At 39.1% G+C, this 26,565-nt stretch overlaps 1 protein-coding gene across 14 annotated transcripts in view; it reads right to left on the reverse strand.

The window, feature by feature from the left end:
* FNBP1 (formin binding protein 1) overlaps window positions 1-26,565 on the reverse strand; it is a 110,914-nt gene that overhangs the window by 63,229 nt on the left and 21,120 nt on the right. For 12 of the 14 annotated variants that reach the window (XM_056352313.1, XM_056352323.1, XM_056352322.1 and 9 more), the window contains exons 1-4: window positions 13,384-13,509; window positions 10,603-10,718; window positions 5,594-5,650; window positions 2,877-3,024 (exon numbers count right to left, since the gene is read on the reverse strand). In XM_056352313.1, the coding sequence (XP_056208288.1) occupies window positions 2,877-3,024; window positions 5,594-5,650; window positions 10,603-10,718; window positions 13,384-13,494 (432 nt within the window). In that variant the 5' untranslated portion in view covers window positions 13,495-13,509. Of the gene's footprint in view, window positions 1-2,876; window positions 3,025-5,593; window positions 5,651-10,602; window positions 10,719-13,383; window positions 13,510-26,565 lie in introns of those variants that run through there. The other 2 variants (XM_056352325.1, XM_056352326.1) reach the window with 1 other exon arrangement.

The raw sequence follows: 26,565 nt of genomic DNA on the forward strand, positions 1-26,565 counted from the left end.
CTCATATAGAAAAACATGACATAAGCAGCCATTGAGTACATCTTTCACAGTACTCAAACAAATCCAACATAAAAATGGCATGCCAAATGGATTTTATCCAGCATAAAAGCAATGTAAGGCTTTATATACTATCAGATTCTGTGCTGCTTACAGGCTACAGACTTGTACCTATCAAGAAAAAACAAAGAAGTGTTATTTATTATTGTGCAACCCCAATCATCTGCTGGTGTAATCCCACTTTAATCAACAGAGCTAAGTGAGCACGAAAACAAGAGTAATGCAGGCACGCATCAGACCCCATGTGTTTGAAGATCACCCCCCTCATACTCCATGACAGCTAAATGCAAAATTCCTGTTGCATATGAAAGGGGTTTCCTCTGGAAACAGAGGCTCTTTAGTCTTATATATTTGCTTGACCACTTTCTGCTGTACTTGAATTCATCTTTCATCCATTTATACTTACGACACTTCTTGTGTATATCATTACCATCTTCCAGGTAGGAAACTGCAACAAGAGCAAGGCTGCTTATCTACCTCAGTCATACTGAAATCATTGGGAATTTGTACGGGTTTACAGAGATTTGGACACTTGAATGACTTCATTCAAAATTACACAAGACAAGAATGTGGGTCTCCCAATTCCTGTGTGTGGCTCTAGCCCCAGAAGCAACCATCTTTACTTACGGCTTAGAGCAACTTTGTGGACTTAGCAGTGTTGGGTTAATGATCAGACTCTACGATCTTAAGGGTCTTTTCCAACCTAAATGATTCCATGAACTTGTAGCATAGCAGATGATGACATATCAAGCAACAAGAATGAGAACTCCACCAGCAAAGTTTCTGGAAATACCAATTCAAATCACAAAAGGTTTTGCAGAGCATCAGCCCTCTGCAGTATTTACACAACAGCTACCTTCTCCTCCTGCAGACGAGCATGACTGATGCATTAGTGTTTGATGGTATGGAGTAAGACAGGTGATGTATGAAAGATGCCTGGAGGCGGAAGCAGTGTTCTTTTCAACACCATTTGCTCAGAAATCAGAAATCTACAGGAATCAGACAATGATTTGTAATTCATATATTCATGTCAAGAACATAACGCAACCATGACTGACAACTCTTCTGTTAAAGGATAAGCAACAGCAAGTAAATACACTGTCAGTTGGTCTGCTGTTCCCATGATGTTATTACTCAACCAATATTAAACGAATTTTCCTGTCATTCACCTATTATTTGAGCTATATTTACCACAGAAGTCTACAAAACCGAAACCCTTATAGTTACTACTCACATTCTTTACAAGAAAGATAGCAAGTCCTTTCTCTTTTTGTGCTTAAAATGTCTAATAGACATTTCAATCACCTTATACGTCCATGTAATTGAAAAATCAGGTAAATACATTAGAAGTAACAGAAAAATGCCACACTAGCATGCTTTTTTTTTTTTTGCTTTGCTTACTGTACAGAATCCCTGCTGAACAGAAGGTCATAGAAGTGGCCGAGAAAACATTCTAATCACAGCTATATGTAAAATATCCTTTCATATCACTGCCAAAGTATGTTGGTGAAAGATTATACACCATTCTGCAAATTAAAGTTATGTCTATACATTATATTCCTCTGTTAACAGTCCTAGAACCCCAGACTTTCTGTTAACAGTCCTAGAACCCCAGACTTTCTGTTAACAGTCCTAGAACCCCAGACTTTCTGTTAACAGTCCTAGAACCCCAGACTTTCTGTTAACAGTCCTAGAACCCCAGACTTTCTGTTAACAGTCCTAGAACCCCAGACTTTCTGTTAACAGTCCTAGAACCCCAGACTTTCTGTTAACAGTCCTAGAACCCCAGACTTTCTGTTAACAGTCCTAGAACCCCAGACTTTCTGTTAACAGTCCTAGAACCCCAGACTTTCTGTTAACAGTCCTAGAACCCCAGACTTTGGAAAAGATGGTAATTTCGAGGACTCTGGTCCTGCACAGCGCTTTGACCCATGCTTATTTAGTGGGACTACCGATAAACAGATAAGTTTTGCTGGACCGAGCAAGAGTAGTTCTACAATTTCTGTAATGGATCAACAGTCCAGAAATGAAATCTAGTGAGTGCCTTCATACTACTTTGCCTTGTTGCACTTCTCTTAGTAATTTAATACCTGTGTTAACAGTATTTCTAACAATAACACTTCGAATGACTATTTTATGCCCACTTATCCCAGGGATAAAAGGGTTCAAGGCAAGGAAGAAAAATCGCATCTCAATTATATGCCTTTCACAGCTAATGACATGCAAATTAATTAGCTTTGAACATTTACTGTAGCAGGCACATAAGTTCCTAAACTGATAGCTGAAATACAGTAGTAATAAAAGCTCCTAATTCCACCAGTCTTGAAGAATAACAGGTTGAAAAACTAGATTCCCCACTATCACAAAACAAGACAGACACCCTATTTCTCATAGACTCATTTTTAAGAAAGTTCCAATGATGAGATCTGGCTGAGAAGCAGCAAAATGCAAACCAAGATCCTAATAATTCTTTCAATCAGTCTGAGTAATACAGTTTTTCCTCTTTTTCAGGCTTTACACAGTGCTGCTGGAGTCTTCCCTAAACAAGCTTTTGGCTAACGGAACCTTAAGCACAGATGGGTCTCTGACCTTATTTAGCAGGGATTCTCCTGAAGGCATTGCTGTCTGTTTTTATAACATTTGATACAAATGGTTCAGTGACTTGGCCAGGGCACGTAACCCACTTTTTTTAATGCTTAGTTTATTAGCAAAGATCATGTTTATTAACTACAAATCAATTTTACTTAACATTGAACTCCCTACCACTAATTATGTCTTAAGTAGCAAATAATTGTGAATAATAAAAAATAATCAGTTACCGATTTCCTCTCTTGTTTCAGCTCCTGCACATAGCGTGTTAACTCTCCCGTGATAAGAGAGGTCATGTTCTCTGAAATGACCTCATGCTGTCCAGCATAGTCATTCATTTCATTTAGAGTTGCTAGGAAGGCTCTAGTTGATGTGTACCTGCAGAGGACAAAAACGCATTTTGCTTTTAGTCCCTTTCTTTTCAGAAAGACACACTGCAAGAGGGAGGTTGTATACTTCTTAAGCATTTCGTGTTGCTACATGAGACTGAATATGGATTAGCACAGATTCACTTGAAGGAATTTCTCAAAAGGAAGCCTATTCCACACACTTGACAGTTGTCTGATAAATTTGTCTCAATTTAGACAGTTTGACATTGGCTCTTAAAATAATCACAGTTTTAGAGTGCCAGGGTTTTTTTTTATCAGCACAGCTCTGGAACTTTGCTATTCTAATCTCTCTTCACCAAAACATTTCTGGTTATAGTCTTTTAAGTCATACAATTCAGTGCACAGAGTCATCAGTATACTCTACCTGGCAAAATCTTGTCTAAGCAACCAAATTTTTTGATAGCATAGTGCAGAAAAGAAAACTTTTCATACATTAAGTTTGATTTAAACCAGCTACTATAAAGATTTCAAAGAGGTAGTGAGTTTACTAACCAAGTGTTCACTGTCAACCCATATGTTTAGCACCTTCCATGGCAAAGATTATTTTTCACATAAAATAATCTCCTATACAACAACCCTTGCATTATTAAAAGGAAGAAAAAACATCTGTGCACGCAATTTTAAACCAGCAGATTATGTTACTAGCCTGTTCAGCACAGCCAGCTGTGGTATCGAAATGCAGCTCTGTTGGTGCTGTGCTGCTCAGCTGGAAAACAGCAGCTTTGAAGCACTGCACTTGTACACACTAGAAAAACTATTAATATTAAATGGCAGCAGTCTGCACTGACAACATCACCTAAAGGTGAAAAAGCAAAGCAAAGGGGGAGAGATTTAGAGGAAAGAGGTGAATGGTACATTACAAGTAAGAATGAAAAAGGCATCAGAGAAAAAACAGAAAAAAACACACTAAAAAGAGACTAAAAATAATAGTCCAGTAAAAGCAGCCACATTCACAGTCAAGCTGTGGTGCCTTGAGACAAATCCCAGCTACAGAAGACAGGGGATCAAAGCCACAGAACTACAGGCTGACAATAAGCTTGAGAATAGATCATTTTTAGACAGGCTGTCTCACAGCAGCATCCAAGGCACCTAAAGGTCACACATCTACAAACAATGTCTAGGGATTTGTCATGAGGAAGCTATACTGAGGTGAACACTATATTTAAAAGGGCAAAGGATACACGGGAACTTCTGTGCCACATCAACGTGAATCATTCAACTCCAACATCCTTTTCTAGCAATAAAATATGTATCAAAAAACACTGTAGTACTCATTTCTTGTGTAGCTACCCAAAGGCAGATTTATTCCTAATCCTGGGTACAGACTAAAACAGCTGATGTGCCTGTAACGTAAGCATCCTTGTGTAAATATCAGTATCTCAGAAAACAATGGCATAAATGATTCCCAAACAACTTCACTGAAAATAAATAAAAAAGAAAAGGCTGTTATCTCTGTTAATACAAGCCACTACAGTAGCTGTATACAACAGCTTGAAGGTCTGACCGAAAAAATCTAAATTAATATAATCATACATTTGGACCAATATCTAAACTCATTTGCAATGTTTCAAATTTCAAGGTCAAGGATTTGAATCTGCTGCTGGGCTCTACAGAGGCAGGGCAATTTCCTGGAATACAAGGCTGCAGGGTCAGACTCTGCGATGGCTTTGTTCAAAGCTGATGCATTGCAAAACACCGACACTAAGAAACTCCAGAGTTAGGGTGCTCTAAGGAAAAACATTCTTGCTCCGACTTATAGCCTGTCTGTTGTAAAGCTCCTCCTCCAAGAAGTTCTCTTTAAGGAACATCTTTAACCTCATCAAGGACAGGAATGTTCTTAATGACACATGGTCCATCATCACCTGTATCCATGTCCACAGCATCACCCAGGAAGAAGCTGTGCTTTGATGCTGCAGTCATTATCTACGAGCAATACATTAGTCCCCTGCCACCAGGGAGATACAGTCTGAACATGTGAATCAACAGCAGGCAGCTGAGGCCACACAACACCCTTCAACAGCAACAACTTGTACCTCAATCCATCCCAGGATACTGGGAGTACAAACTCCATTCTTCACCTTACTCTTCAAGAAGAGCTGGTTTCTCTGTGGTGTTATAACATTATCCTTTTAGTAAGTTACTAATCTGTGCTGTCAGTCCATGTGAGTAATTTAATACTTAGACAGACTGCTTAAATTTCATGCCAAAATTAACAACTGTTTCTGTTCCTGCTAAAAGCTGTTAAGAGTTTGGTCATTCACTTCAAAGAGACAGGATCATACATACAGTCTGGACTTTCATGTACCATAAAAACTTTAAAAACCCAAAACAAAACCCTCCAAATCAGGTCATAACATATCAAGGGAACCGAGTAGTTACAGACCAAATCCAAACTTTGAAAATCCACTCCTTAGCATCTACTATGTAAGCCTGTTTCTACATCTATGATTTCTGTACTGTAAAATCTTTGGTTTACAAACCAAATTGTAGTTGGTAAGCCAAACTTTTTTCCTTCCTCAGTCAATGCATGCTCACCCAGGAGTGGATCATGAACATACCTGTATTCTTCCTCCTCTTTGGAGTTCTTTTTCGGTTGGTATTTCTTTGAAAGGTTCCTAAAATAAAAAAAATATATATGTCTGATTAAATTTTAATCTTCCTTTAAGTTAATTGGATAATTTTTGCATGCACACACATTCTGTGGGGCTTCTTTTTATTTACAGTGATCAGACACCTTTTTAGAAGTATGGTTGGAATTAGGCTTTCATTGTGTTGTACTAGCACTCAACAAATGCGCCATACAGTGCTTCAGTCTCTTTAACTGCAATAAAGTAGCAGATTCTGAACCCAAGAAGTTCCTAAGTTAAGGTCAAGTCAATACACCCAAGTTCTTGTTCTCCTTTGCCTGATGTAAAAGAGAGACCCTTATACAGTAAAAACACTGGGCCTTAGATACAGACAGGCTTTACAAACTCCAGCCAGCAGAAGGTGCTACTCCATATTCAAAGGTCAGCTACCCCTTTAATATTCGATTTGCTGCAGCGACACTCATGGCCAGGCAGATTTGCCTGCCTTTAGCAGGCTGCTTCCAAGCAAAGAAAAGTCTTCATAAAGCTGTGGGAAGCTGCACTGCGATGACAAAAGGGGAATCATTTTATGATTATCATCTGACACTGGGAGAAACGTGAAATTTTATTAGCCCAATTAGCACAGATGATTGCATCTCTCATTACTCCACATCCAACTAATGATTCCATTTTAAAACATTGGTAGTCTTCAAGTGATCAGATCTTGAATATGAAATCTGAACTGTTTGGGCATTTGACAGTTATTATAGAGCTTTCATTGTTTTGAAAGCATTGACTGCAAGCCCCTAGCCAGCAGCAAACCAGGGGTTTGATGAATGCAGGCTGTCCACCTGAGACTCAACACACCTTGCGGATACTTAGAAGTTCAGCACTACAATGCACATTGCACTGTACATAATACACCACCATGCATCCCTCAAACAATGCAAATCAGAGAGCCGACAAATCTTACTTAGCAATTTTAAGACCTTTTCAGTGCTGCAGTACTGGAATTTCCTCTATTTTAAACTCAACCATATTACTATAGGCTTTCTGACCAGCCTCTGTTATCCTACTGAGAAATGGAAGCTATTTGTTTTAGCTCTACGAGGTTGTTTCAGTGATTAAAAATAACATACAAGTGGTATTGATGGAATCACTGTCCAAAGGACTACCAAGTTTCACTGACCTATCTGTGCCAAACTCTTTGGAGACCTCTTAGAACGCATCCAGTCAAAAAGAAACTGCTTTTTCAGAAGTGTAACCCACCCCCTGCTGCATGCTGGGTTTACTGCTCACTGGGAGATAGCAGGGCCTCTTGACTCACATTTGTTATTCCTTCTGTTCTCCTTAAGGAATTAAGGAGCATCTGCCCAAACAGAGTAGTAGCCAGAAACCTTGCAGATTTGCACAGACAAACATGTGTTTCTCAAAATGTAAGTATCTCTACTGGAAGTGATTCAAATGAGCATCTCCTTGCCAGTCTCAGCCTTCTCTGAAAAGAGCATGCTCTGAAACAATGAACTTCTCTCTACTTTCACATTCAGCAGTTTCAACCAAAGAATACCAGCATGAGAAGAATTCTGCAAACTGTTCCGCATGATTACAGAAAGTCTTAGAGCACTCTTCATATGCCATAGGAATGCCTCCTCCACACACCTGCTTAAAGAGGAAAGGAAAAACTACAAGAAAACATACACAAAAGACTGCACTAAAAGGGCATTTTCACACACACTGAAAACACAAATCTCCTTGCACTGTCAAGCTGCCCAGTTAATTTGGACATACACAGCTGTCTTCTCGTGAATCTTTGAAGCTGTAGAAATGCTAAGAAGCTGGGGCCAAAAAAAACCTGACAGCATGCTTTCACAGAAAAAGTATTCTGAAAGCACGTAACAAGAATTAGCATCTGGGCTAAACACTGTATTATTGTATATGAACTTTATAAAACACATAAAATATAGTGTCTATATATTTGAGCTCATAAGATTCCCCCCCCCTTTAAAAAAAAACAAAAAACCCAAACCAAAAACACCACCAAAAAAACAAAAAAAACCCAACAAAACAAAAAACCAGAAACATATGTAGGGTTTTACCGAGGACACAAACGAAAAAACCAGAAGTGATACAGTATTGCTGAAGTTCAGCATTGCAATCATGCAGTGCCATGACCAGAACACCAGCACTTCCCAGGTTCAATCTCACAAAGCAATGACACTTCCAGAGCTGACAGTGATTAAAGAGGAGCTAACACAGAAGAGCAAAGACTAGCAGTAAAACAGCAGTTCCAGGAAGATACTGTGCTAGCCTGCATACCTCCCTCCAATTCAAGTTTCTCTTTGCCTTTCACTCTGCATAATTTTTTCTGCCCTTTCAGCTTGTTTCTCTGCTCCCTTATTTTCACTTCTTTGACATCTTGCTCTTTCACATTTATCATCCATTAGAGGTTGGTCTTCCTCAAGACTATCTACTCATCACCATATTAGGCAAGACTTTTGACACACTTCGTGATTCTCAGTGTGTGCGCTTTAAGTAGTCTAGGGAAGGAGGACAACAAAACACTTCAGCATTCAGAGCATGTCAACATACAATGGAAGTTCAAAACAAACATGGTAACCAGTGAACACTCTTAGCATAGTTTCTGCATCCCTTCCTTCCCAGCCTAGTTCAATGACTCAACAATTATAACGTAAACCAATCATGTAAAATCTGAACTGGACTCTCAAACCAGGACTGATTATAAAGGGTACAAGCAGGACTAACAGTGCAGGCACAACGTGTATGGTGTGGCACACTGTGGAGTTTCTTCCACTGGTATAAACAAGTAAATTTGATGCATCCTGCAAGTATGTAGATTAGCTTAAGACTTTTAAACCAAAATATTACAGAGATATCTGTAGAATTATAAAGAGGAAGGAAAGAAATGTTTCTAAATAGAAGCCAATTAAACTTCAACAGATGACCAGGCTGAGATGCAGATAGAGAGGAAGAACAGCTAGCTAGGGAGCCCAGAGACCAAGCAGAGAATGTGTTTCACAAAAAGTAAAATTCATTAGCTTTACTTACACTATAAGTAAAACTTGAGTTAAATCCACAGGAGTATTTTGTGTTAACTTGTTCCTTTTTAATAGTAAGTCTGCATGTTATGATATGCAACGATATTGTACAGCCCTTTTACACCAAATGGATGTGATAAAAGAGGTATGCACCAGGCTTGAGGAGACTTACTAAAAGCAGATGCACGATTTATTGTCTGGTTTTGATTTGTGGGTTGTGTGGTTCTTTTTGGTTTTTTTAATGTCCAACACTGTTTCATCTCAATATTTGACAAGTCTACATTTTTGTTTTTTTCTTTTATACCTCTAACTTCTTAAAAGACCCCACACAGCACTGCATAAATTGACCAAGTTTGTTTTGGAAGCCTAGGACAGAGTAAGAAATAAAATCTAGGAGTTCAGAGTTTCTAGATAGTCACAAGTAAAACTACGTCCCACTTTCCTTCAACACTTTGTATGTGTGTTTATTTTCATAATTATGCTCTTCATATCTGAAAAGAAATTCAGCGAGTCTAGTGTGCTAATCTTCGTAAGATCAGCCTGCTCACACCTGCTGGGTTTTCCCAGTCCAGTCATACCCTCTTTTTCCCCCATCTCATTTTGCCTCTCTAATACAATCTTTTCTCATCTTCATAGGATGTGAGCAATTTGTTACTGCACAAGTCATTTTCCATTTCCTGCTTCTCTGTATCAGAAACCTTGGGGAATTCTTGTGGCATTCCCCTGAGAAAGCACATAACCATGAAGACAAGGGTTTTATCAACTACCAGCTCCTTGTAAATGACAGGTCATTGTGCATTGCAAATCCATTCTAACACAAGCATCAGAAATTCTGGGAGATTTTTTTTTTTAAATAGACATTGTGCTTTAGCTATATACAGATCAACTAGAACCTCAGATCTCAATCTCTATAAATACTGAGAAGACGGAAAGAGTTCCAATATGTACTATTGTAATGCATACCAAAAAAAGTGTGTATTTATTGGAAGGATTAGGAAGGATTACTCCTGCACTCCCCTCCCCAGTTAGCTCCACCACCTCCCATTTATCACTCTGGACCCCCAATAGTGGCTGCCAACAATACTGTACCACAACCTGTCTCAGCAGCAGCAGGACTGCCTGCATGTTGTATTCCCTTCTATCCGGTTCACCTCATTTTTTTCCACCCTAGTGGGAAAGCAGGGTAAGTGCTACTCATTGTGGGAGGGTTCTTAGTACCCCTCCGCCATTGGCATTGGATCTGGTCTAAGGGAGTAAGTTTTCTGGGTCTGGTTCACATACACTTGGTCTCCAACTACAATCTGATGGTCAAACCAGACATGCAGAAAGTACCTAGCAGGAATTTCCAGTAATTTAGCTACTTTAGATAAATGCACTGGATCTCTGCTCTCTGTTCAGAAGACAGATTGCAAGAACAGTGGCAACAGTATAAAACTGTCAAAATTCAAATCTCAGGCTGCAACCTGGCTAACTACACAGGTGAATTTTCCTAGGCCTGAGACTGACTTTCTGACCTGCAGTTGTTACAACACATATTCAAGAAGAGCCTGTCTTATGAACAGAAACCCTAAACTTTGCCTTACAACTAATGATTGTTATTCTGCCTAATTCTTAAAACCCTGAAGAATTTTAAGCACAGCAGTCCTAATTTCATGGAAAACATTGCAATGCTATCCTCAAAGCCTGAGCCATTAATCATGAGTAAGGCCTAGTATGCTACTCAGTACTTAACCTTTCTTTTTGCAAAGCATATGTTTTTTAGCAGAGATAATAAAACTGTATCTTAAATGAACTTCAGCTTTCCATTCTCTAAATTAAAGCTATTCTCTAAAAGCCATTATTATAAGCCAAACAAATTACCACCACTGAAACAGTAAACTTTCAGATTATTACAGGCTCTGAACAGACGCAACTCAAAGTCCAGAACTTTACGTATCAACTTACCTAAGCTGCTTTGCATAGCTGAGTTCAATCTCAGTTCTTTCTTTTACAAACTTGATGAATTTTTCCAGAACATCAATACCCCATTGCGTATGTTTTTCTAAGTTGTCAAACTGGTCCTGCAATGAATCAAAAGAATAGTTTAGTCTCATTGAACATAGAGATAACTAAAAATACTTTACAAAGTGCATATACCATAAAGAGTTATTAATATTTTCCATAACCACAGTTAGTCATTTTTGTAGCAATACAGGTTTTTCACGGGCAGAAATTTGTCTTTTAGCATGAGACCAATTCAGTAACATTCTTCATTCCTCATTTCTGAATCAGTTCATTTCAGAAATCCTGGCAATTCTTCTGAATATAATCTAATGTAAGACATACTTTGACAATGGGTAAGAAACAGGTACACTAGCCAGTATTTTATCTTACTCTGAAGAATTAACACAGGTTCCATTAATTTGGGGTCTACTCCTAATTAATAATTCTGATTTTAGTCTGAAACATTGATTTAGACTCCAGCTTTGTCAGTGTTATGAACTTAAAATATCATTTAGAACAGCTAACAACTTTTCTACAGAATTTACCTCCCCTATAAGCCTGTTTTGCTCTGAATCAGAAGACATGCTAACAAATGATGCCAAAAAAAAAAAAAAATCACATCAGCTATGTTTACAGTAAGTTTTCTTGTCTACCTCCATTTATATATAGACACTACTTTGTTCTTCAAACATTGTTGCCCTCAAAAACAGTCACACATGTTTTCAATAAAATCTTTTTCAGTCAAGAACATTCCACAAGTCAGTATGGGCTTTGCAAATGCCAAAAGAAATTAAGCAACTCTAAATCCAAATCAATTATCCAAGCCAGCTTATTACTATCTGCAGACCTAACCTAAAATTACCTTATCTTTTAAATTTTTATTATTTCAACACCACTCAAATTCCATAATTGTCCATTCCACACAGCCTTTCAGAAGTTAATGTTTCTACAAGACTCAAAAAATATTTTTTAAATTGTTACTGTAAGTTTTTACTGATACAGCGAATACTTATTCTGACAAAAACAAAGTATAAACATGGTCTTTAGTATCAGCCTCACTTACTCGGTGTCAGGTTCCATTATGGTTTACATGGAAAATAGAAAGTAAGTTTGTACATCTGCAGTACAAAAGTTAGATTTACAACATTTTCAAAAAAAATTGTACACAGCAATAGATTTAGGTCAAATGCTTAGCTGCCACAGTAAAAGCTTCTGACAGAGAAGAGATGCTTCTATCTGCCAAAGATTTGGTCTTGTGACTTTCAGTTTGTAGAGCAATCATCAAATGTTGTCAAAGCAATACAAGCCCACTTCCTTAGCTGCAGAGAGCAGCAGAATAGCAGAAAACTACCACAAAGCCTAGCTTATAAATATGTTGCTTTTAAGCAAATACCACTTTCTGCTTTCTTGTATATCTGGCTCTGACTGGTAAGTTAGATCAATATCAGGAAAGATTCGTTCTGCACTGAACAAAATAGTCATGCACACAGAAGCTGCTTCTTGCTAACAAAACTGCTTTTAACTGTATTTTGAAGGGGAGAAACAGAAACCGTGTTAGAGCAGGAAATCTGCTAAATCCTAGCAAGAAGGCAAGTTAGACCAGCAGGTAACAGGCATGGAATAGGACATGCCGGATTTGTGTAGTTGCTTATTCACTCTGGTTCAGCATACGGTAGTATTTTAAACCAATTCAGCCAAACCAGACTAGGCTTCAATTTAAATTATGTCAGTTTTAGTCAATTAAAGAGGCACTGGAGGCAGAACAGCAAAAGGGCAATAGTATAAAGTTACAAAAATAGTAAAGTTTCAGCCTTTTGCTCCAGAAACTAGGAAGTGGTTAAGGGCAACCAGGGTGGGGGGAAGGGAAGAAAAGAAAAAAAATGTTCAAACTACACTGAGTAAAAGCCTGACTTCTAGCAATATAAACCACCCTTAAACCAACATAACATCATTCACTCAAAGGGATGCATGTATTCTGCAGAAAGGAAAGATATGGACTAAGCCAGTACATATTTGCATATACAGAAATCCTTATTTCAGATAATTTCACAGCTGGGGACAATACAAAGACAACATGAGTAACATCACAGACCTCTCCTTGTCCCAGAGGGCTCTGAGCCGGAAGGAACATAGCGTGCTGTCTGGAGTACGATGCCAGCACAACAAGGCACCTTCTGCTCTGCTTCAAATACACAACCTCTACATCTCTCAGAACATGCTGTTGTCAAGAAAGACAGTAGTGCAAACATGGCCTTTTTAAGGTATATGATAAAGAGGTCTTGTAACTATCCCACATCCTCCTCTTGCAGTATTTACATTTAACATAAACACATGCATATACAAATACCCCACAAGGCAGTCCATTACTCGGAAGTTTACACGTATTCACACACGCTCCCAACTTTGAGAAAGGAAATCTCATGGAGGGAAATCCACTCCCTAATCCCTGTAAGCAAATTAAACCACCTTTATCAGATATACCATACTAGTAGCAGGAAACTAACAGCATCCTACTGTAACCCCATCAAAAGAGGAAAGGTCATAGTTTCCCATAGAAAAGAACACCTTTCAAGGAGACCCTGCCCTTCAAGATAGTTCAGACTACTGACTGCCCAGAAAGACAGAGCAAGTTCACCCTGGAAAGGGAGTTTCAGCAGTGACTTGTCCAAACCTCTTCCACCACCACCACTAGCATCCTGACAATTCTCAGAGCATCATTTAGATCAGAGTAAAAATGAAAACCTGAAAATGGCTCCAGGCAGCTGCCTCAGTTTGGTCTGTTATCCCATAGATAGATCTGCTGGACTGCGTCAACAGCCTCACTATGTCAAGTCTGTCAAAAGAAAACTCCATGATGTGCAGTGCAAAGGCAAACACACCGCAGCACTGCTGTCAGACCACCTGCATGAAGATGCTAACTTCCTATTTATAACACTAGCAGAGACACTTCTGAACAAAGCTGTAACCAGAGGAACCTCAACCAGATAAACTACAAGCACTGACCGCTGCTTCAAGAAGCAAGGCAAGGTGGAATTTAGCTTTCTGCAGACATTGCTAAAGAGAAGAGTTTCTGTCCTTTTCTGGGTATGGAACAGTTTTGGCCCAAGTGTCATTTCACTAAGCAGCCAACACCCCACAACAGTGTGTTACACTGGGGTCATATATTCCATTATTCATTCTCCTTCTTGTGCTCCTTAAGGACAGAAAAAAAATGAAAAAAGTCAGTAAAATCGGCAACACCATCACTTGCTGAGCATGAGATTCCGAAAGAAAGGCAGTGCACCCAGAGGAACCCAACACAGGTAGTCCTTGTTTCATGGATCTGCTCAGCAAGCTGAAGGTAGGCAAAGGCTGTGTTAAACCTAATGAATCATAGGGATGACAGAGTACATAGAATGCTTTGATCATAAAGCATAACCTTTAACTTATGGAATCCCAAAGTCTGAGGTTACATGCAATCAACACAAAACTAAAACTTCTAAAAAGGAGATTTTTGAGAGTAGCTAACAACAATATAATTGCTTCAAGCAATCAATATTGAAGATATATTTTTAGAAATTTATTTAGTATTTCCAAAGTACATTACAAAAAGGCATTATCACATTAAAAAAACCCTCAACTACTCTGTAGCAAATCTGTTCTAGTTTTAGTACCCTTAACAATGAGATTTTCACTCTTCTCCATAATGGACTGCCCACCACAAAAGAATTCCCAGCAGCAGACTGCTAAAAGAGTTCTTCAGGAGATGCCCAGTAACCATGTTTCATTTCAGTTTCCACTGAACTCCAGAATCATTGCATAGCTTAACAAAAGCTCCTCATACTAATTAACCCCCCCAAAAAAGATCTCATGAAGGGGGCAGCGTCATCAGTAAGTTAGCTAGTACTTTGGCTAACTGAAGCACTTGCAGCACCAGGCATAAGAAGCATCTCAAACACTAAAACTCAATGGGGATTTTAAAACAGAGATCAATAAACATATCCGTGTCCCGCTGAAGCCAGGAAGAAGTTTGTGGCGAGGGAAGCATCTACCTTACAAAAAGAAGCAAGGGTACGGCTTGTGAGGATTTTTGTCTCAGCTCTGAAGGAACTTGTCTCTACAATCAGAACTGGTCTAATGAGAGCAGCACATGATTTCAGCACCAAGTGCATCATCCCAGCCAGTGACAGATACAAGTTTAGCAAGTAAAGTGTGCCACTACAGCTGTACAGATTCCATCACCAGCTGGAATATGGCTAAGGTACCTCCATGAGCTGCTGTTTCAGCTTTCAGTTTCAACATACATGCTCTGTTCATTTTTGCAGCCTCCTCACCTTCCCAGTTAGGGGCAACATTAAAAACCAGTAAATGCCACAAAGCTTTAGCATTCTTCAAGAAAACAAGACAAGAAGCACAATGCAGCGTTCAGTGAGAATGGTCCATCAGACTACAGCAAGGGGGGGGGGGGGGGGGGGGGAGAGGGGGATAAAAGGTCACTTTGCACCTGTTTTCTCTGAAAAAGAAACACTAAACCATTGTCTAGAAGCATTCACTACTTTCCTCTGGCTCAGAGACTGGTTTACATCTAAGAACACTCACGCAAAATACCACACTGACTATAAGTCATGCGTGTTATCACAGCAGGCACCCACCACAGCCTTCACATCATTGCCTATGTCCTTTGGCCTTCCAACCTGCCAGAACCCATGCCCTCCCATTTTCAAGTCCCTATAATTATTGTGATATCAACAAAAGGACAGACTTTTAATTGACAATCAAGATGTGCATGTAATTAAACTACTCATACAGCTGTAACTTATTCCTCTTCATCAGATTCCACTGGTTTCCCAAAGACAGCAATATGTGCCAGCACAGATACTTCATGCCTTCCCCAAGTGGTCGAAGAGTCTGAATATACAGCTGACCCAACAGAGCCTCTGCTGCAAGCTCCCTGAAACAAACAGCGCCTTCCCATTTGTTCAGAGCTTAACAACATTCCTGAGCATGCACACAAAAATGAAAGTTCAAAAGAGGGAAGAACTTTAGTCATTTATTTGAACAGGAATTAGATGCCCGAGTACCCAGAATGCTTTGAAAATTTTGTCCTTAAGGCAAAGTTTGTTTCTAACTTAATTTATGTTTCCAGTCATTCTCTCCCAGTATTTTTAACCGCTGCCTAAATAACCTCACATTCATACATTCTTCCTGAAACTCAGCTGCATGCTTCTTACGCTGACAATGCTTAAAATGGAAATAGTGCTGCCTATTTGCTTCTCCTCATTTTAACAGCTACTTTAGCTGTCAAATCCCCTCACTACTTAAATGTTCTCCTGAAGTCACATTCCCCAGCTATGCAAACTATTTTAGGAAGAAGAAAGTTAGCCATGAAAAAAAACCCAACAAACAAAAGAAAGAAAAGCTTACTTCCCCCATTTCTAATCCACTTAGCATGGAGTACAACCAATTATTGAGCAATAAAGTGTTATTCATGGGGTCTTTGAAGATTGGCTCAGTAAAATACTCCTTCCCCTTTCAAGAGTGCTTCCATCTATCGCAAAATAGTGCAATACAAGGCTTATTCAGATGGGACCTTAATTTGCAACCGAGGGGCTTCAGTATTAACATCTACTGAAATAAAGTGGATGTCTGCCTGCAGAGACTGAGACCATAACTCAAGAGAAGCAGGAGGACAACACTCTCAGGTTGCTGTACTACTTGCATCTGGTAACTGCTTTTCACAAACAGAAAGGCTGATAAAGTGGATGGAGTCCAACTCCACCACAGAGCTAGGCCACAAGCCCTGGGATTTCTATTTGGTTTCAAGTGTGAACAAAACATTAGCTTCTGGGAGACTTTACCAATTAATTCTGCAATTTTAACAATCGTGTCAAACCTGCTCAGATTACACTTAGGTAGCAGCGTTCACTGTACCAGTAACCAGGCTGGACTGTCACGCTTTCTGCCATTTTCACAGGTAGTGGTGCAGAAGTGCGGAATTCAGAAGAACGCTAATAAAGACTAGTTGAAAATTCAGAAAAAGCCTTTATAATTATTTACATAACTCTAATCCAGCAATATTATAAAAGACCCATGATTTTTAAATGTTAAGAATATTTGAAGACTTTCTACTGCTTCATTCTCTAGGGAGTTTGATTCTACTTCCTCCCAAAATTATTTGTTTATCCACTGTCCTAAAAACCTCTGGTTCATACCTTCTCCTCCCACATTTGATTTTTTTCCTTTTAAATACTCTCACCCATTCCATAGGCAAAAAGGAATTAAAGTGAAGATCAAGAACACATTATAGTGTTTAAATTCTATTTTTTTTATTCCACGGTTTAACAACTTCAAATTATAAAAATAATTAACAAGATTATGAGACCTTCATAGGCATGGTTAAGTCCCATATAGCACTATAGTGCTAGCAGAATACAACAGAGTTCAGATCACAGATCCTCAGAGACCTACAACTGAGCAAATGTTAACAGCCTTCAGGCAAATCGATAACGGAAGAAAATGCATAAAGTACAGACTACCACTGCAAGAGCCTTCCAGAAAACAGATGAGCCAAAAATACAAAAGCACTTGAACATCTGTTGACTCAGCCACTGCTGATGAGAGACAACTTCCCACACAAAACTTGTCAGCTGTAGACAACTACGGCCTCAGTTAGTGACAGCTAAACAAACATCCATGCTTAAACATGTGAAGTATCTTAAGTATGAAATGGAGTACAGGACACTAACCTTTTGCTTCATACAGCACAGACAAGGAGGACTACATAGCACCATGGAAGACATACTGATGTGACAGGGAGACTGTCTCTCTTTGGTTCACATTCAAATGATGCTGTGGCTTTACGGGCTGTTTTATGTATCTACCTTGCCATTACCCCTGTATATCGGTTCTCATTAACAAAAGTATTTATGATCACATGTATTTTTCCTACCCATCTCCTATTCATCCGCATGCTTATTTTATCCTTTAAGTATTAAATAAATTGTTCCTGATCTTATAACTTAAACAGGCATATTTCCACTAGAGCTGCATAATAAATACCCCAGAAAAAGATCCATCTTACTTTCCCACCTCCAATTTCCTTTCATCTCCATCCTTTAAACTCATCTTTCCATAAAGCCCAAAAAGTTTTTAACTATACTTTTCTCTCTTCTGATTCACCTCAGAACTTGGTCTAGTTAGGAGAAAAATACGAGAGAGAAAAAAAAAAAAGATTCTTTGCTGCATCATTAAGCAACTGAATCATTTCCAACTTGGGGGGTAGGGAAATCCCAGAAATCAAGACTGGAAACAGCCTACGTGTTATGTTGAAATATCTTTTATGTTGCTAGATAAACTCACCTCTAATTGTCCTACTTGCAACAATAAACTTTATGAACTAAGCAGTTTCTGATCTACATTTTAGCCTCTAAAGGCTTACTCTCATTAGCATTTTGCTGAAGCTGTAAAGCAAAATAAGTTTTAATATTTATGCCAATTTTAATATGGATTTAAAATAACACTGCCCCAGCATAATAGCAAGGCCCTTCACACAGCAAAGGGTAGCAACAGGGAGTAACCCTCTTAATTGCTCCAGAGACCAACCACACTCATCCCCACCCAGAAAGCCACCTTCCACAAATTCAGAAGTGACCCCTCCTGCTAATTAAGCAGAAGTGCTGTCTCACAGGTAGGTTTCAGCCATATTCTAACCCTACCTCGATGGAAACCTGACTGAAGTCAAACAAGCAGTTCTGAAAAAAGCCACCTGAGCATGCGGTGCTGAGGCCAGCACACGGAGAGCAAAATAAGTCTTAAAGCCACGGTGAGGCAAGGCCAGTCCTGAAGTACAACCAGATTGTCAGGATTTATGGGGAACAAATCAAATTGCAACATCTAACAAAAAGACCCACCTAGAGTAAAGCTACATAGGTATGTCCCCCACTAATGAAAGTGCCAGGCTTGTCATCATACTAGTGTAGCTTATGACCTCATTGTAGAGAAGATTGTGTGCAACACCAGACTCTAAAACACAGCAGTAGGTTACAGAGAGAATGACAAGGAACAGCAGTGCAAAGCCAGCTAGCAATCTCTGAAAGCGGGAAAGGGAGGGACAGCAATGCCCTCCGCAGCAGCACACAGCATCGGATCGACAAGACACTTCCGCCTGCTGGACAGGTCACCAGGAGCACAGCCCGAGTGCTCGTGTTGGTGACTCACTTTAACACCTATTATGAAGTCTTGCAAAACCTGACACATGGTTTACAGAAGGGATGCTTCCCTGGGAGCACTGCCAGTGTCATCAACTGTCAAGATACATACATACCCACACACCCCTAGTTCTCTCTGCTGACAGTTTAAACCATGAACTGAAACTACTCCTTCCTGCAGCGCCTGAGTCACTGCTACCACCCAGCCACGGACACAGGAATGGTGGAGCTCCAGGAGGAGCAGGTGCTCCAGGGGCTGTTCTTACCACTACAGCAAACAGCCTTCCTCACTAGAGCCCAAACCATCCACCTGTGCCGTCCTGGTGTCAAATGAAGCCTTCTCCTCCCCCTTAGCCTGTTGTATCCTACAAAGGATGTGGTAAAGCAGAACTTGTGGCCCCTCTATAGCAACAGGGGAAGTAACAGTGCTAACACAGCAGCCAGGAAGGAAGGTAAGACAAAGGATGTGCCATTTGAGAGAGGATGCAGTTGCTGGTACCACAGCAGCTTAAAATGATGCCACAAGAGGTAAGACAAGGAGGAGGAGTGATTAATTCTGGGGAGTGGGAGGGCAGGAGGATGTGAACAGCTCCACTGGAACGGGACAAAGCAATAGTTGATTCATAGAAACAGCAAGTAGATCAAAAGATACTGGATAGTTAGGGACAGGCGAAAGGCTAATGGGAAGCCTGGTTTTCTTGAAACAAGGGAGATTTTGATGTGAAATTACGGAGGTTACGTGCCCTGGATGGCACATGTGGAATAATGTAAAGAGCACTATATAGGCGCTGTTGCATTTTTATTCAAAAAGCTACCTGAAAAGGCCATACAGGGCTGTCAATCAGTGGGAGAAGCTTCTAAGAAAGTTGTGTTACATCTCTTGAAAGATGAAATGAGCATGAAATTTTGACACCTGATGCACTTGAAAATTAATATCATAGTTTTCTTCAAATAAGGAAAAGGTAAGGATCAAAAAACATTGTCTGCAGTGTTCAAGGATACTTTGCATAGATGGCCATGCTGCAGTAGCAATTAATTTCCTTTAAATAAGTTTACACAATTCTGAAGTTTGAGGCACTGCATGACTTCGCCACAATGAGAAGCATCTGTCATAAGGAATCCATTCAAAAATGAACACTTCTTTTCAAGAATACAAGCCCACTTAAAAAATACATGCAAGAAACTCCAGAATGGGACACAGTTTTGTTTCAAAATACATTATAATAATGTGCAAATTACAACCCAGGATATAAGAAAGCTCTTAAAGAGCAAGACAGAAACAGAGAAACCTCAACTAATACCAGATGTAAGGTCAGAAATGCAAACTGTTTTTACTGAAGGACTGAGCGCATTTCAAGCTTTTTCTGTACACATTCAACTTATTTTAGACTGAAGACAGACATGCACATGCTGCTTCTCCTTTTGGTGATATTAGCACAATTCAACCAATGTAAGTGAACTTATTATTCCTACTAGGTATGGGGAGAAGCAGCATAATCTAGATTTAAAAATCCAAATTCATTACCTAAGCAAAAGCTTATGACTACTAAAATCTACTGGGGCCTGGAGCGATGAGGCATCTCCACCAACAGCATTAACGATACCCACAAAACTCATTAAAAAAAAAACCAAAGAAACAAAACAAAGCAACGCTAACCTCTTCCTTCTGCTCATCCTGAGGGAATAGGAACGGGACAAGGATTTTGTTTTTGCTGACAGTATCCTCAGCTTCAGATGGAAAGCTGCAATGGCCCACTGGGATTCACTGTCCCATGCATTATAATAAACAAGAGCTTTGAAAATTAGCAGAATCTGGTGTGTATCGCTCTGCTGCTGGAATGGAATAAATCATGAGCAGCAGCAGAGCTCCAAATCCAAGCTGCCTCCCTCAGGAGTCGCAGCATGGTAACAATGCTAACTATATGTTGTTGTTCCAATAAGGTTTTTCAGTTGACATTGTTGCAGCTTTTCTCTGTTGCCCAGCACCATCCCACTTCCCTGATTTAATACATACTCATTCCTTTATTCTAAAATAATTTGAACAAATGCAATTTTAGAACTAACTCCCAGTAAATCTTCTGGTGCCTGGCTACATCTTTGGATTAGCTGTTGATTGATTTTAATCCTCTTTCCATTCTGCACAACTCTCCCTTAATAATACCAGCTGTTAAAACAAAGATCAACAAGATCTCTCTACCACGGTTCCCCCTTTGGGCAGCCGTGTACTAATTTTTAAAAGTTAACCATACAGCGTTCCTGCTCATTGCCCAGGTAACTAGAACAGAAAAACAAAAAAGCCTGCTGATCCATTTAAAAGACAGCACACATACACAACAATTCTGCCCTCTTATCCAAAACCGTACTGAATGACAATAATACAAATCTTATCCACAAGAACAATACTTTGAACTGTAGTCGTATGCGGAAATGTATTTTGGGGAAAATAGCTTTTTGCCCAGCTTCGTTGTAAACCAATGCCATACTGGATTCATAATGTAGAATACCCAAGCTGTTCAATGCGTCCTCAAAGCACACTGTTTTGTCATCAACAACAAACTTTTCTACGTATGGTATGGCTGTAAGCATGCACCTGGACTTCAGGAACTCCTGAATTTCAATCCCATTCTGCAGAATTTTTTGGAGGAGTAATATTCATTTGGGTGAGGATTTTTTTGTTGTTGTTTGGATGGGGGGGGATTTGAATATTTTTATATAACCACTTCAAATAACAAGAAAACCAGCGACGTTAAACTTTGCAAATGAGTCTTTGATCTCCCTCTATCTAAACTCAGACCATATGGGCTACATCTAAAAAGAAAAAAAATGAAAAAGCCTCACCAGGTATGCCTGGTATTCTCAGTAGCAAGACTTCTGATCTAATCTGCACTGCATAGATCACCTGTCAGGTGTAGAATTTAGCATGTGTGCAAATCACTTTTCTACACAGATGCTAATGAAAAGATTTGTTAAACAGAAGAGAACCACCTTTACTACTCTGACTCATTTTTGCCACCTCCTCCCCTGGATGTGAAGCACTCCAAATTGACTACTGAACTCTATTGTAGGCATGGTATCCTTATGGGATGTTTATGCAGATGCTTGGAAAAGTCACAGTAATTCTGCTTAGCTTGAGGCTGCCTCCTAGAATCATTGGAGCAATGGCAATACCTAGGGTTAAAAAATAAACCCTTATGAGCGTGTCCAAAGTCCTTCCCTAAAGTTCAAATTAAAAGTCAAAATCCATAAAATGACTGATCCCTCCTCTCTCTTCCAAATTAAATGAAATTAACGGCTGAAAAAGGTTGAAGTACTCTTCTGCAGATGGGGTTCAAAAAGCATTTAATATCTTAAATGCCATGACATTACAAACACAGTCCTAGATTTTTTTCAATGGCCGCTTTATACTCGGGACCAAATAAGATTACTGCTATGACTTAAGTATTTCTATCTGCCACTGCATTCCATTTCAACCCAGAAATTACATGAGGTGCTTCCGCTCAATCCAAGAAATACTTATGTTTCTGAAACAGGAGACTTCTCAGAAAGCTACATACCATTCAGGAAATCTAATGCAATAGATAGATCACCACCATTTCTCTGAGTACGTAGCATTTTAAAGTCTGCTAACTTGGGCATAAATTCAACTTAAAATTTTAAGCAGAAAGTTGATCACTTCAAAATCTGTTAACAAACTGTTCAAAGCACATTTCATAACTCTATTATCCACTCATACACTCTACTCTGTGGAGTCAAGCAACACTGGCAAAAAAAATAGATTAATTCTGGAACTAGGCTAGAAATAGAAAATAAGCAATGAGCTGAAGAAAAACTGAAGAGACTCTATTCCTTAAATACATCTATCAGGGTTTGTCACACAAGTGGGTTTTGGTTTTTTTCTTATAACAAGACCCAACTCTGCCTTCAGCTATGAAAATGGCAACCAAGACATTCAGCTAACATACTGTCAAATATTTTCCTACTACCTTTCTCATCTCACCTTTTCAGCTGATAACACACTTCAGAATAGAGACTAACCCCTGCTGCACTTGCACACACACCACAGTACTTCCTGGAGTTAGGCCATTTGTCTAGATTTTGATGACAACACTATTTCAGACTGATCCTACACCCGTCAAATACTCAAACTTTAAGCTGAATCTTGCTGTGCCTCTTCTCTGCAAAAGATCACCTGTATGGCCACAGAATTAATCTACAATTAACAAACTAAAATATGGTCAAGCCAAAACTAATGCGGCAACTGTACCGATGACACATCTTGCTAGGGATGAGAAATATCCACCTGTGCATCAAAGCATATATTGCTATCCATTTATATATTCTCTGATAACTTAAGTTTCTTTTCCTTTGGAGGGAGAGAGCATATACTCTTATTCTCACATGCTCAGTTCTATGAAGTTTATCCCCAGGTAACAACTCCCATTAATTTAAAATGAGTTCATGCTGTAATTAAAGTTTAAATCTGAGGAAAAGTAATCGCATTCCCCTTAACCAAACAATCACTGCATAAAGCCTCTCAAACTCCACTGGGTCTCCCCCCTCCTTCCAACAGAAGCCTCTCTCAGTTCACAATAATAAGATTGCAGCACAAATAAATGAATGCATTAAAGTAGGTGGAATAAAGAAGGGGAAATATTGCGAAAAATGTTGACCCACCAAAAGCACACAAAGCATTTGTTCAGTAGTGACAATGAATAATTTAATTTGAGGCAAATTTCAAAAAAACCATCAATTAAATTATGTGCTAGAATACAAGAGAAAGTTCTCCCACACACATTTCAGGTTTGCAGAGTCAATAGAGCAGCACGCACACAGCCAAGCACAATGCTCTGTAGATTGTGGTGGAGTCATCTGAGCTACTCAAGGATACTTGAAATTCTGTACAGGACATGAGACAATTATACAAGCATCTAAAGAAAAAGAGGTAAATTTAACTCTATCACACTAAACAATCATACAAGAAAGAACAGATCACACATTTTGTAAGTTTTTTAGATGGGAAGAAATCAGCGTTTCATACCCTGTGAACATGTCATTCATGAAATATTCAGAACTAGAGTTTTACAATCTAATAATCACCTCTACCATCCATTAATGTTAATTGCCCGACCATCTGATCAGAGACCATTTGAAATAAGCTGTAGCAGCAGCAAAGATCCTCCAGCTCTAACAGCAGCCCCTTGTGCTAAGTGCTGCCTGTACACCTAAAATCTGAAATAAGGACCAGTTCACAGAAAAACTGGAGAGAAGCGAGGAACCACAGTACAGTCAGTGAGAAACTGGTTTGCTGACTGTCCCACAAAGATGCTGTAGTAAGGTCACACTCTGAGCCCCAGTGGACAAGGCTCAAGTTCAATGTGCCAGCCATACTATGCTAACCAAGATAGCATAAAACTACAGTTTCTAGAAAGTAGGGCATCTACCGACTGTACAAACCTTCTAGCCTGGCTCCCTACAAAGCCTCTGGCCTCTGAAAGCAGAGCAGTCAGAACATTTTACGGAAATAAATTAACAATTACACACTCTTTTGACCAATGTGACTTGGAAACCTAAGCATCAGGAATAAATAATGTTTCACACCACCCTGAGCAAGAAAAGCAACATCCTTTGATCCTTTAAGGACTGCTTCCCTCAGCAATATTCTGCCCACAAGCTGGACAGGCAAGTCTAGCTAGGCAAAAGGAGTAATTCAGTTTTCTGCGACAATAATCTCATGTCCTTAGGTTCCCCCCCCAAAAAAGTGAGTACTTTATAACTTGTGCTATGATGCTGCTACCATAATATGATGATGGTACTGTAATATAGCTTTCAAGCCTTCACAACACTCCAATAAGCATGCACTTTTACAATTCTAATGGAAATTACCTCAGTAAACAGTCATCTTCTATTAATCTAATTTTTAGACACAGTCATGAAGCAAAGCACTACCCAATTTAAAACAGTTCTTATTGGAGCCAGGATTAAAAGCCACACGTATGTCACACCAGTCTGACCACTTGCTTCTGTGCATTCCATTTTACAGTACTACAGATTTGCCTAAATCCTGTATCAGTGAAACATGGGACAGCACTAAATGTTTGGGATTGTTCTTAAATCCATTCCTAAACATGCAGCTTTATATTCAATTCCCAGTTCTGAACAGTGAATCTGTATCAGTTCGTAAACCTCAGATGGAAGTTCTGCTGCAGGAGGTAATAACATTATGCTAAATTTACTGCTCTAGGCAGTTCTCACTAGAAAATTTAGGTTCAATCTCTGAATAAAAACATCCATTTTAAGACCTTAAACATAGACTTCTAAAGTTTGAAACTTCCTGTAGTCTTAAGAATCCATTCATAGCCCTGTTCTCCAAGAACTGTCAGACAGAATACTGGTTTTGGGGGAGGACTGTGTTGGTTTACTATACAAAAGTGGTAACAGAAAAATGGTTTTGTGTCTTACCAGTTCTACTCTGGCATTAAATACCAACTTATGAACTTAAGATGGAATAAATACACGTAAAAAAAAAAATCAGGTTGTCTGCATCCAGCCTTGTTAAAACCACATTATGTTATTTCACTTAACTAAAGGCAATGCTTTTTTGGACCATAAACCCTAGACTGTCCATTTAGATTAAATGCATATCAAAACATGCAATAAATGTATCCCCTGGCATCTATATAAAAGCACCAACAGGAACCTCATGTAATAATGAGTAAATACAGTAAAAACTAGAGCACAATAAAACTCCAAGACAATATTACCGGGAAAAGATTTCTACTAACTTTTCTAAGCCCAGGATGCACATTTTTCAAATACAGATTTTTAAATTCTTTATAAAGCTGGTAAGGCTACAGCAAGCAGACAAGAATTTAAAATTCTCTTTTAAGGAGTTTAGAACCAACAAAGCTCCTGGTATTTTAGTGATATCGCAGGCTCTTCTAACACTACAGGCATTTAGAAGTGCTAGCGAATTAATATGCTGCACCAACTTATTTGCTGAACAATCTCATTCAGATCTTAAGCTGCTTGCCCTGTGTTCTGAATGTGTTAGCAGGCTGAAAAAATCTGAGGTGCCAAAGATATTTTCTGAAAGGGTGCTACAGTTTTTCAAGCATAAAGCTGCTTGCTGTACTTCGGACTGATACTGGGACAGCAATAAAAAATATTCTGTCTTGAAGACAAATAAAACCAAGACCACCACACCACAAATTGTGACATTATTGAAGGACCGACACAACCTACGGTTCAACATTATTAAAATCTTCGTAACGGAAGTAATGGAGAACTGCTGGTTGAAGTTTTGAGTTAGCATTATAGCACAGCAAGTTTTACAAGAATATTTCTTAATACCTTTACTCAGACTGTCATAGAAGAATGTGCTGTGCACAGAGCACATGTGGTAAAATTTTATGAGTAAAGCTACACAGATATGTGATCCTGATTTCCACTCTTCTCCCATTCCTGGAAGATCAAGTAGAAGGCTACCACAACAACAACAGGGAATGCTTGCATTATAATGTGCTGCTTGTGTTCTCTTATCACAGCAATAACAACCACGAAGTATCAAAAGATGATGGCAAGCACAGTGCTGCTCTTTTCTATCACTATTGACAGAGGAAATCTAACAAACATTTGCTTCATTTCCAGAAAATAATGGATTCTCCAACTCTACAGATCTATTTGGAATAAACAGTAGCTAAAAATTATATGCAAATCTGTTACAAATTCATTTCTCCAT

This window comes from Falco biarmicus, chromosome 9, assembly GCF_023638135.1.
Source record: "Falco biarmicus isolate bFalBia1 chromosome 9, bFalBia1.pri, whole genome shotgun sequence".
In the NCBI taxonomy this organism is placed as follows: domain Eukaryota; kingdom Metazoa; phylum Chordata; class Aves; order Falconiformes; family Falconidae; genus Falco; species Falco biarmicus.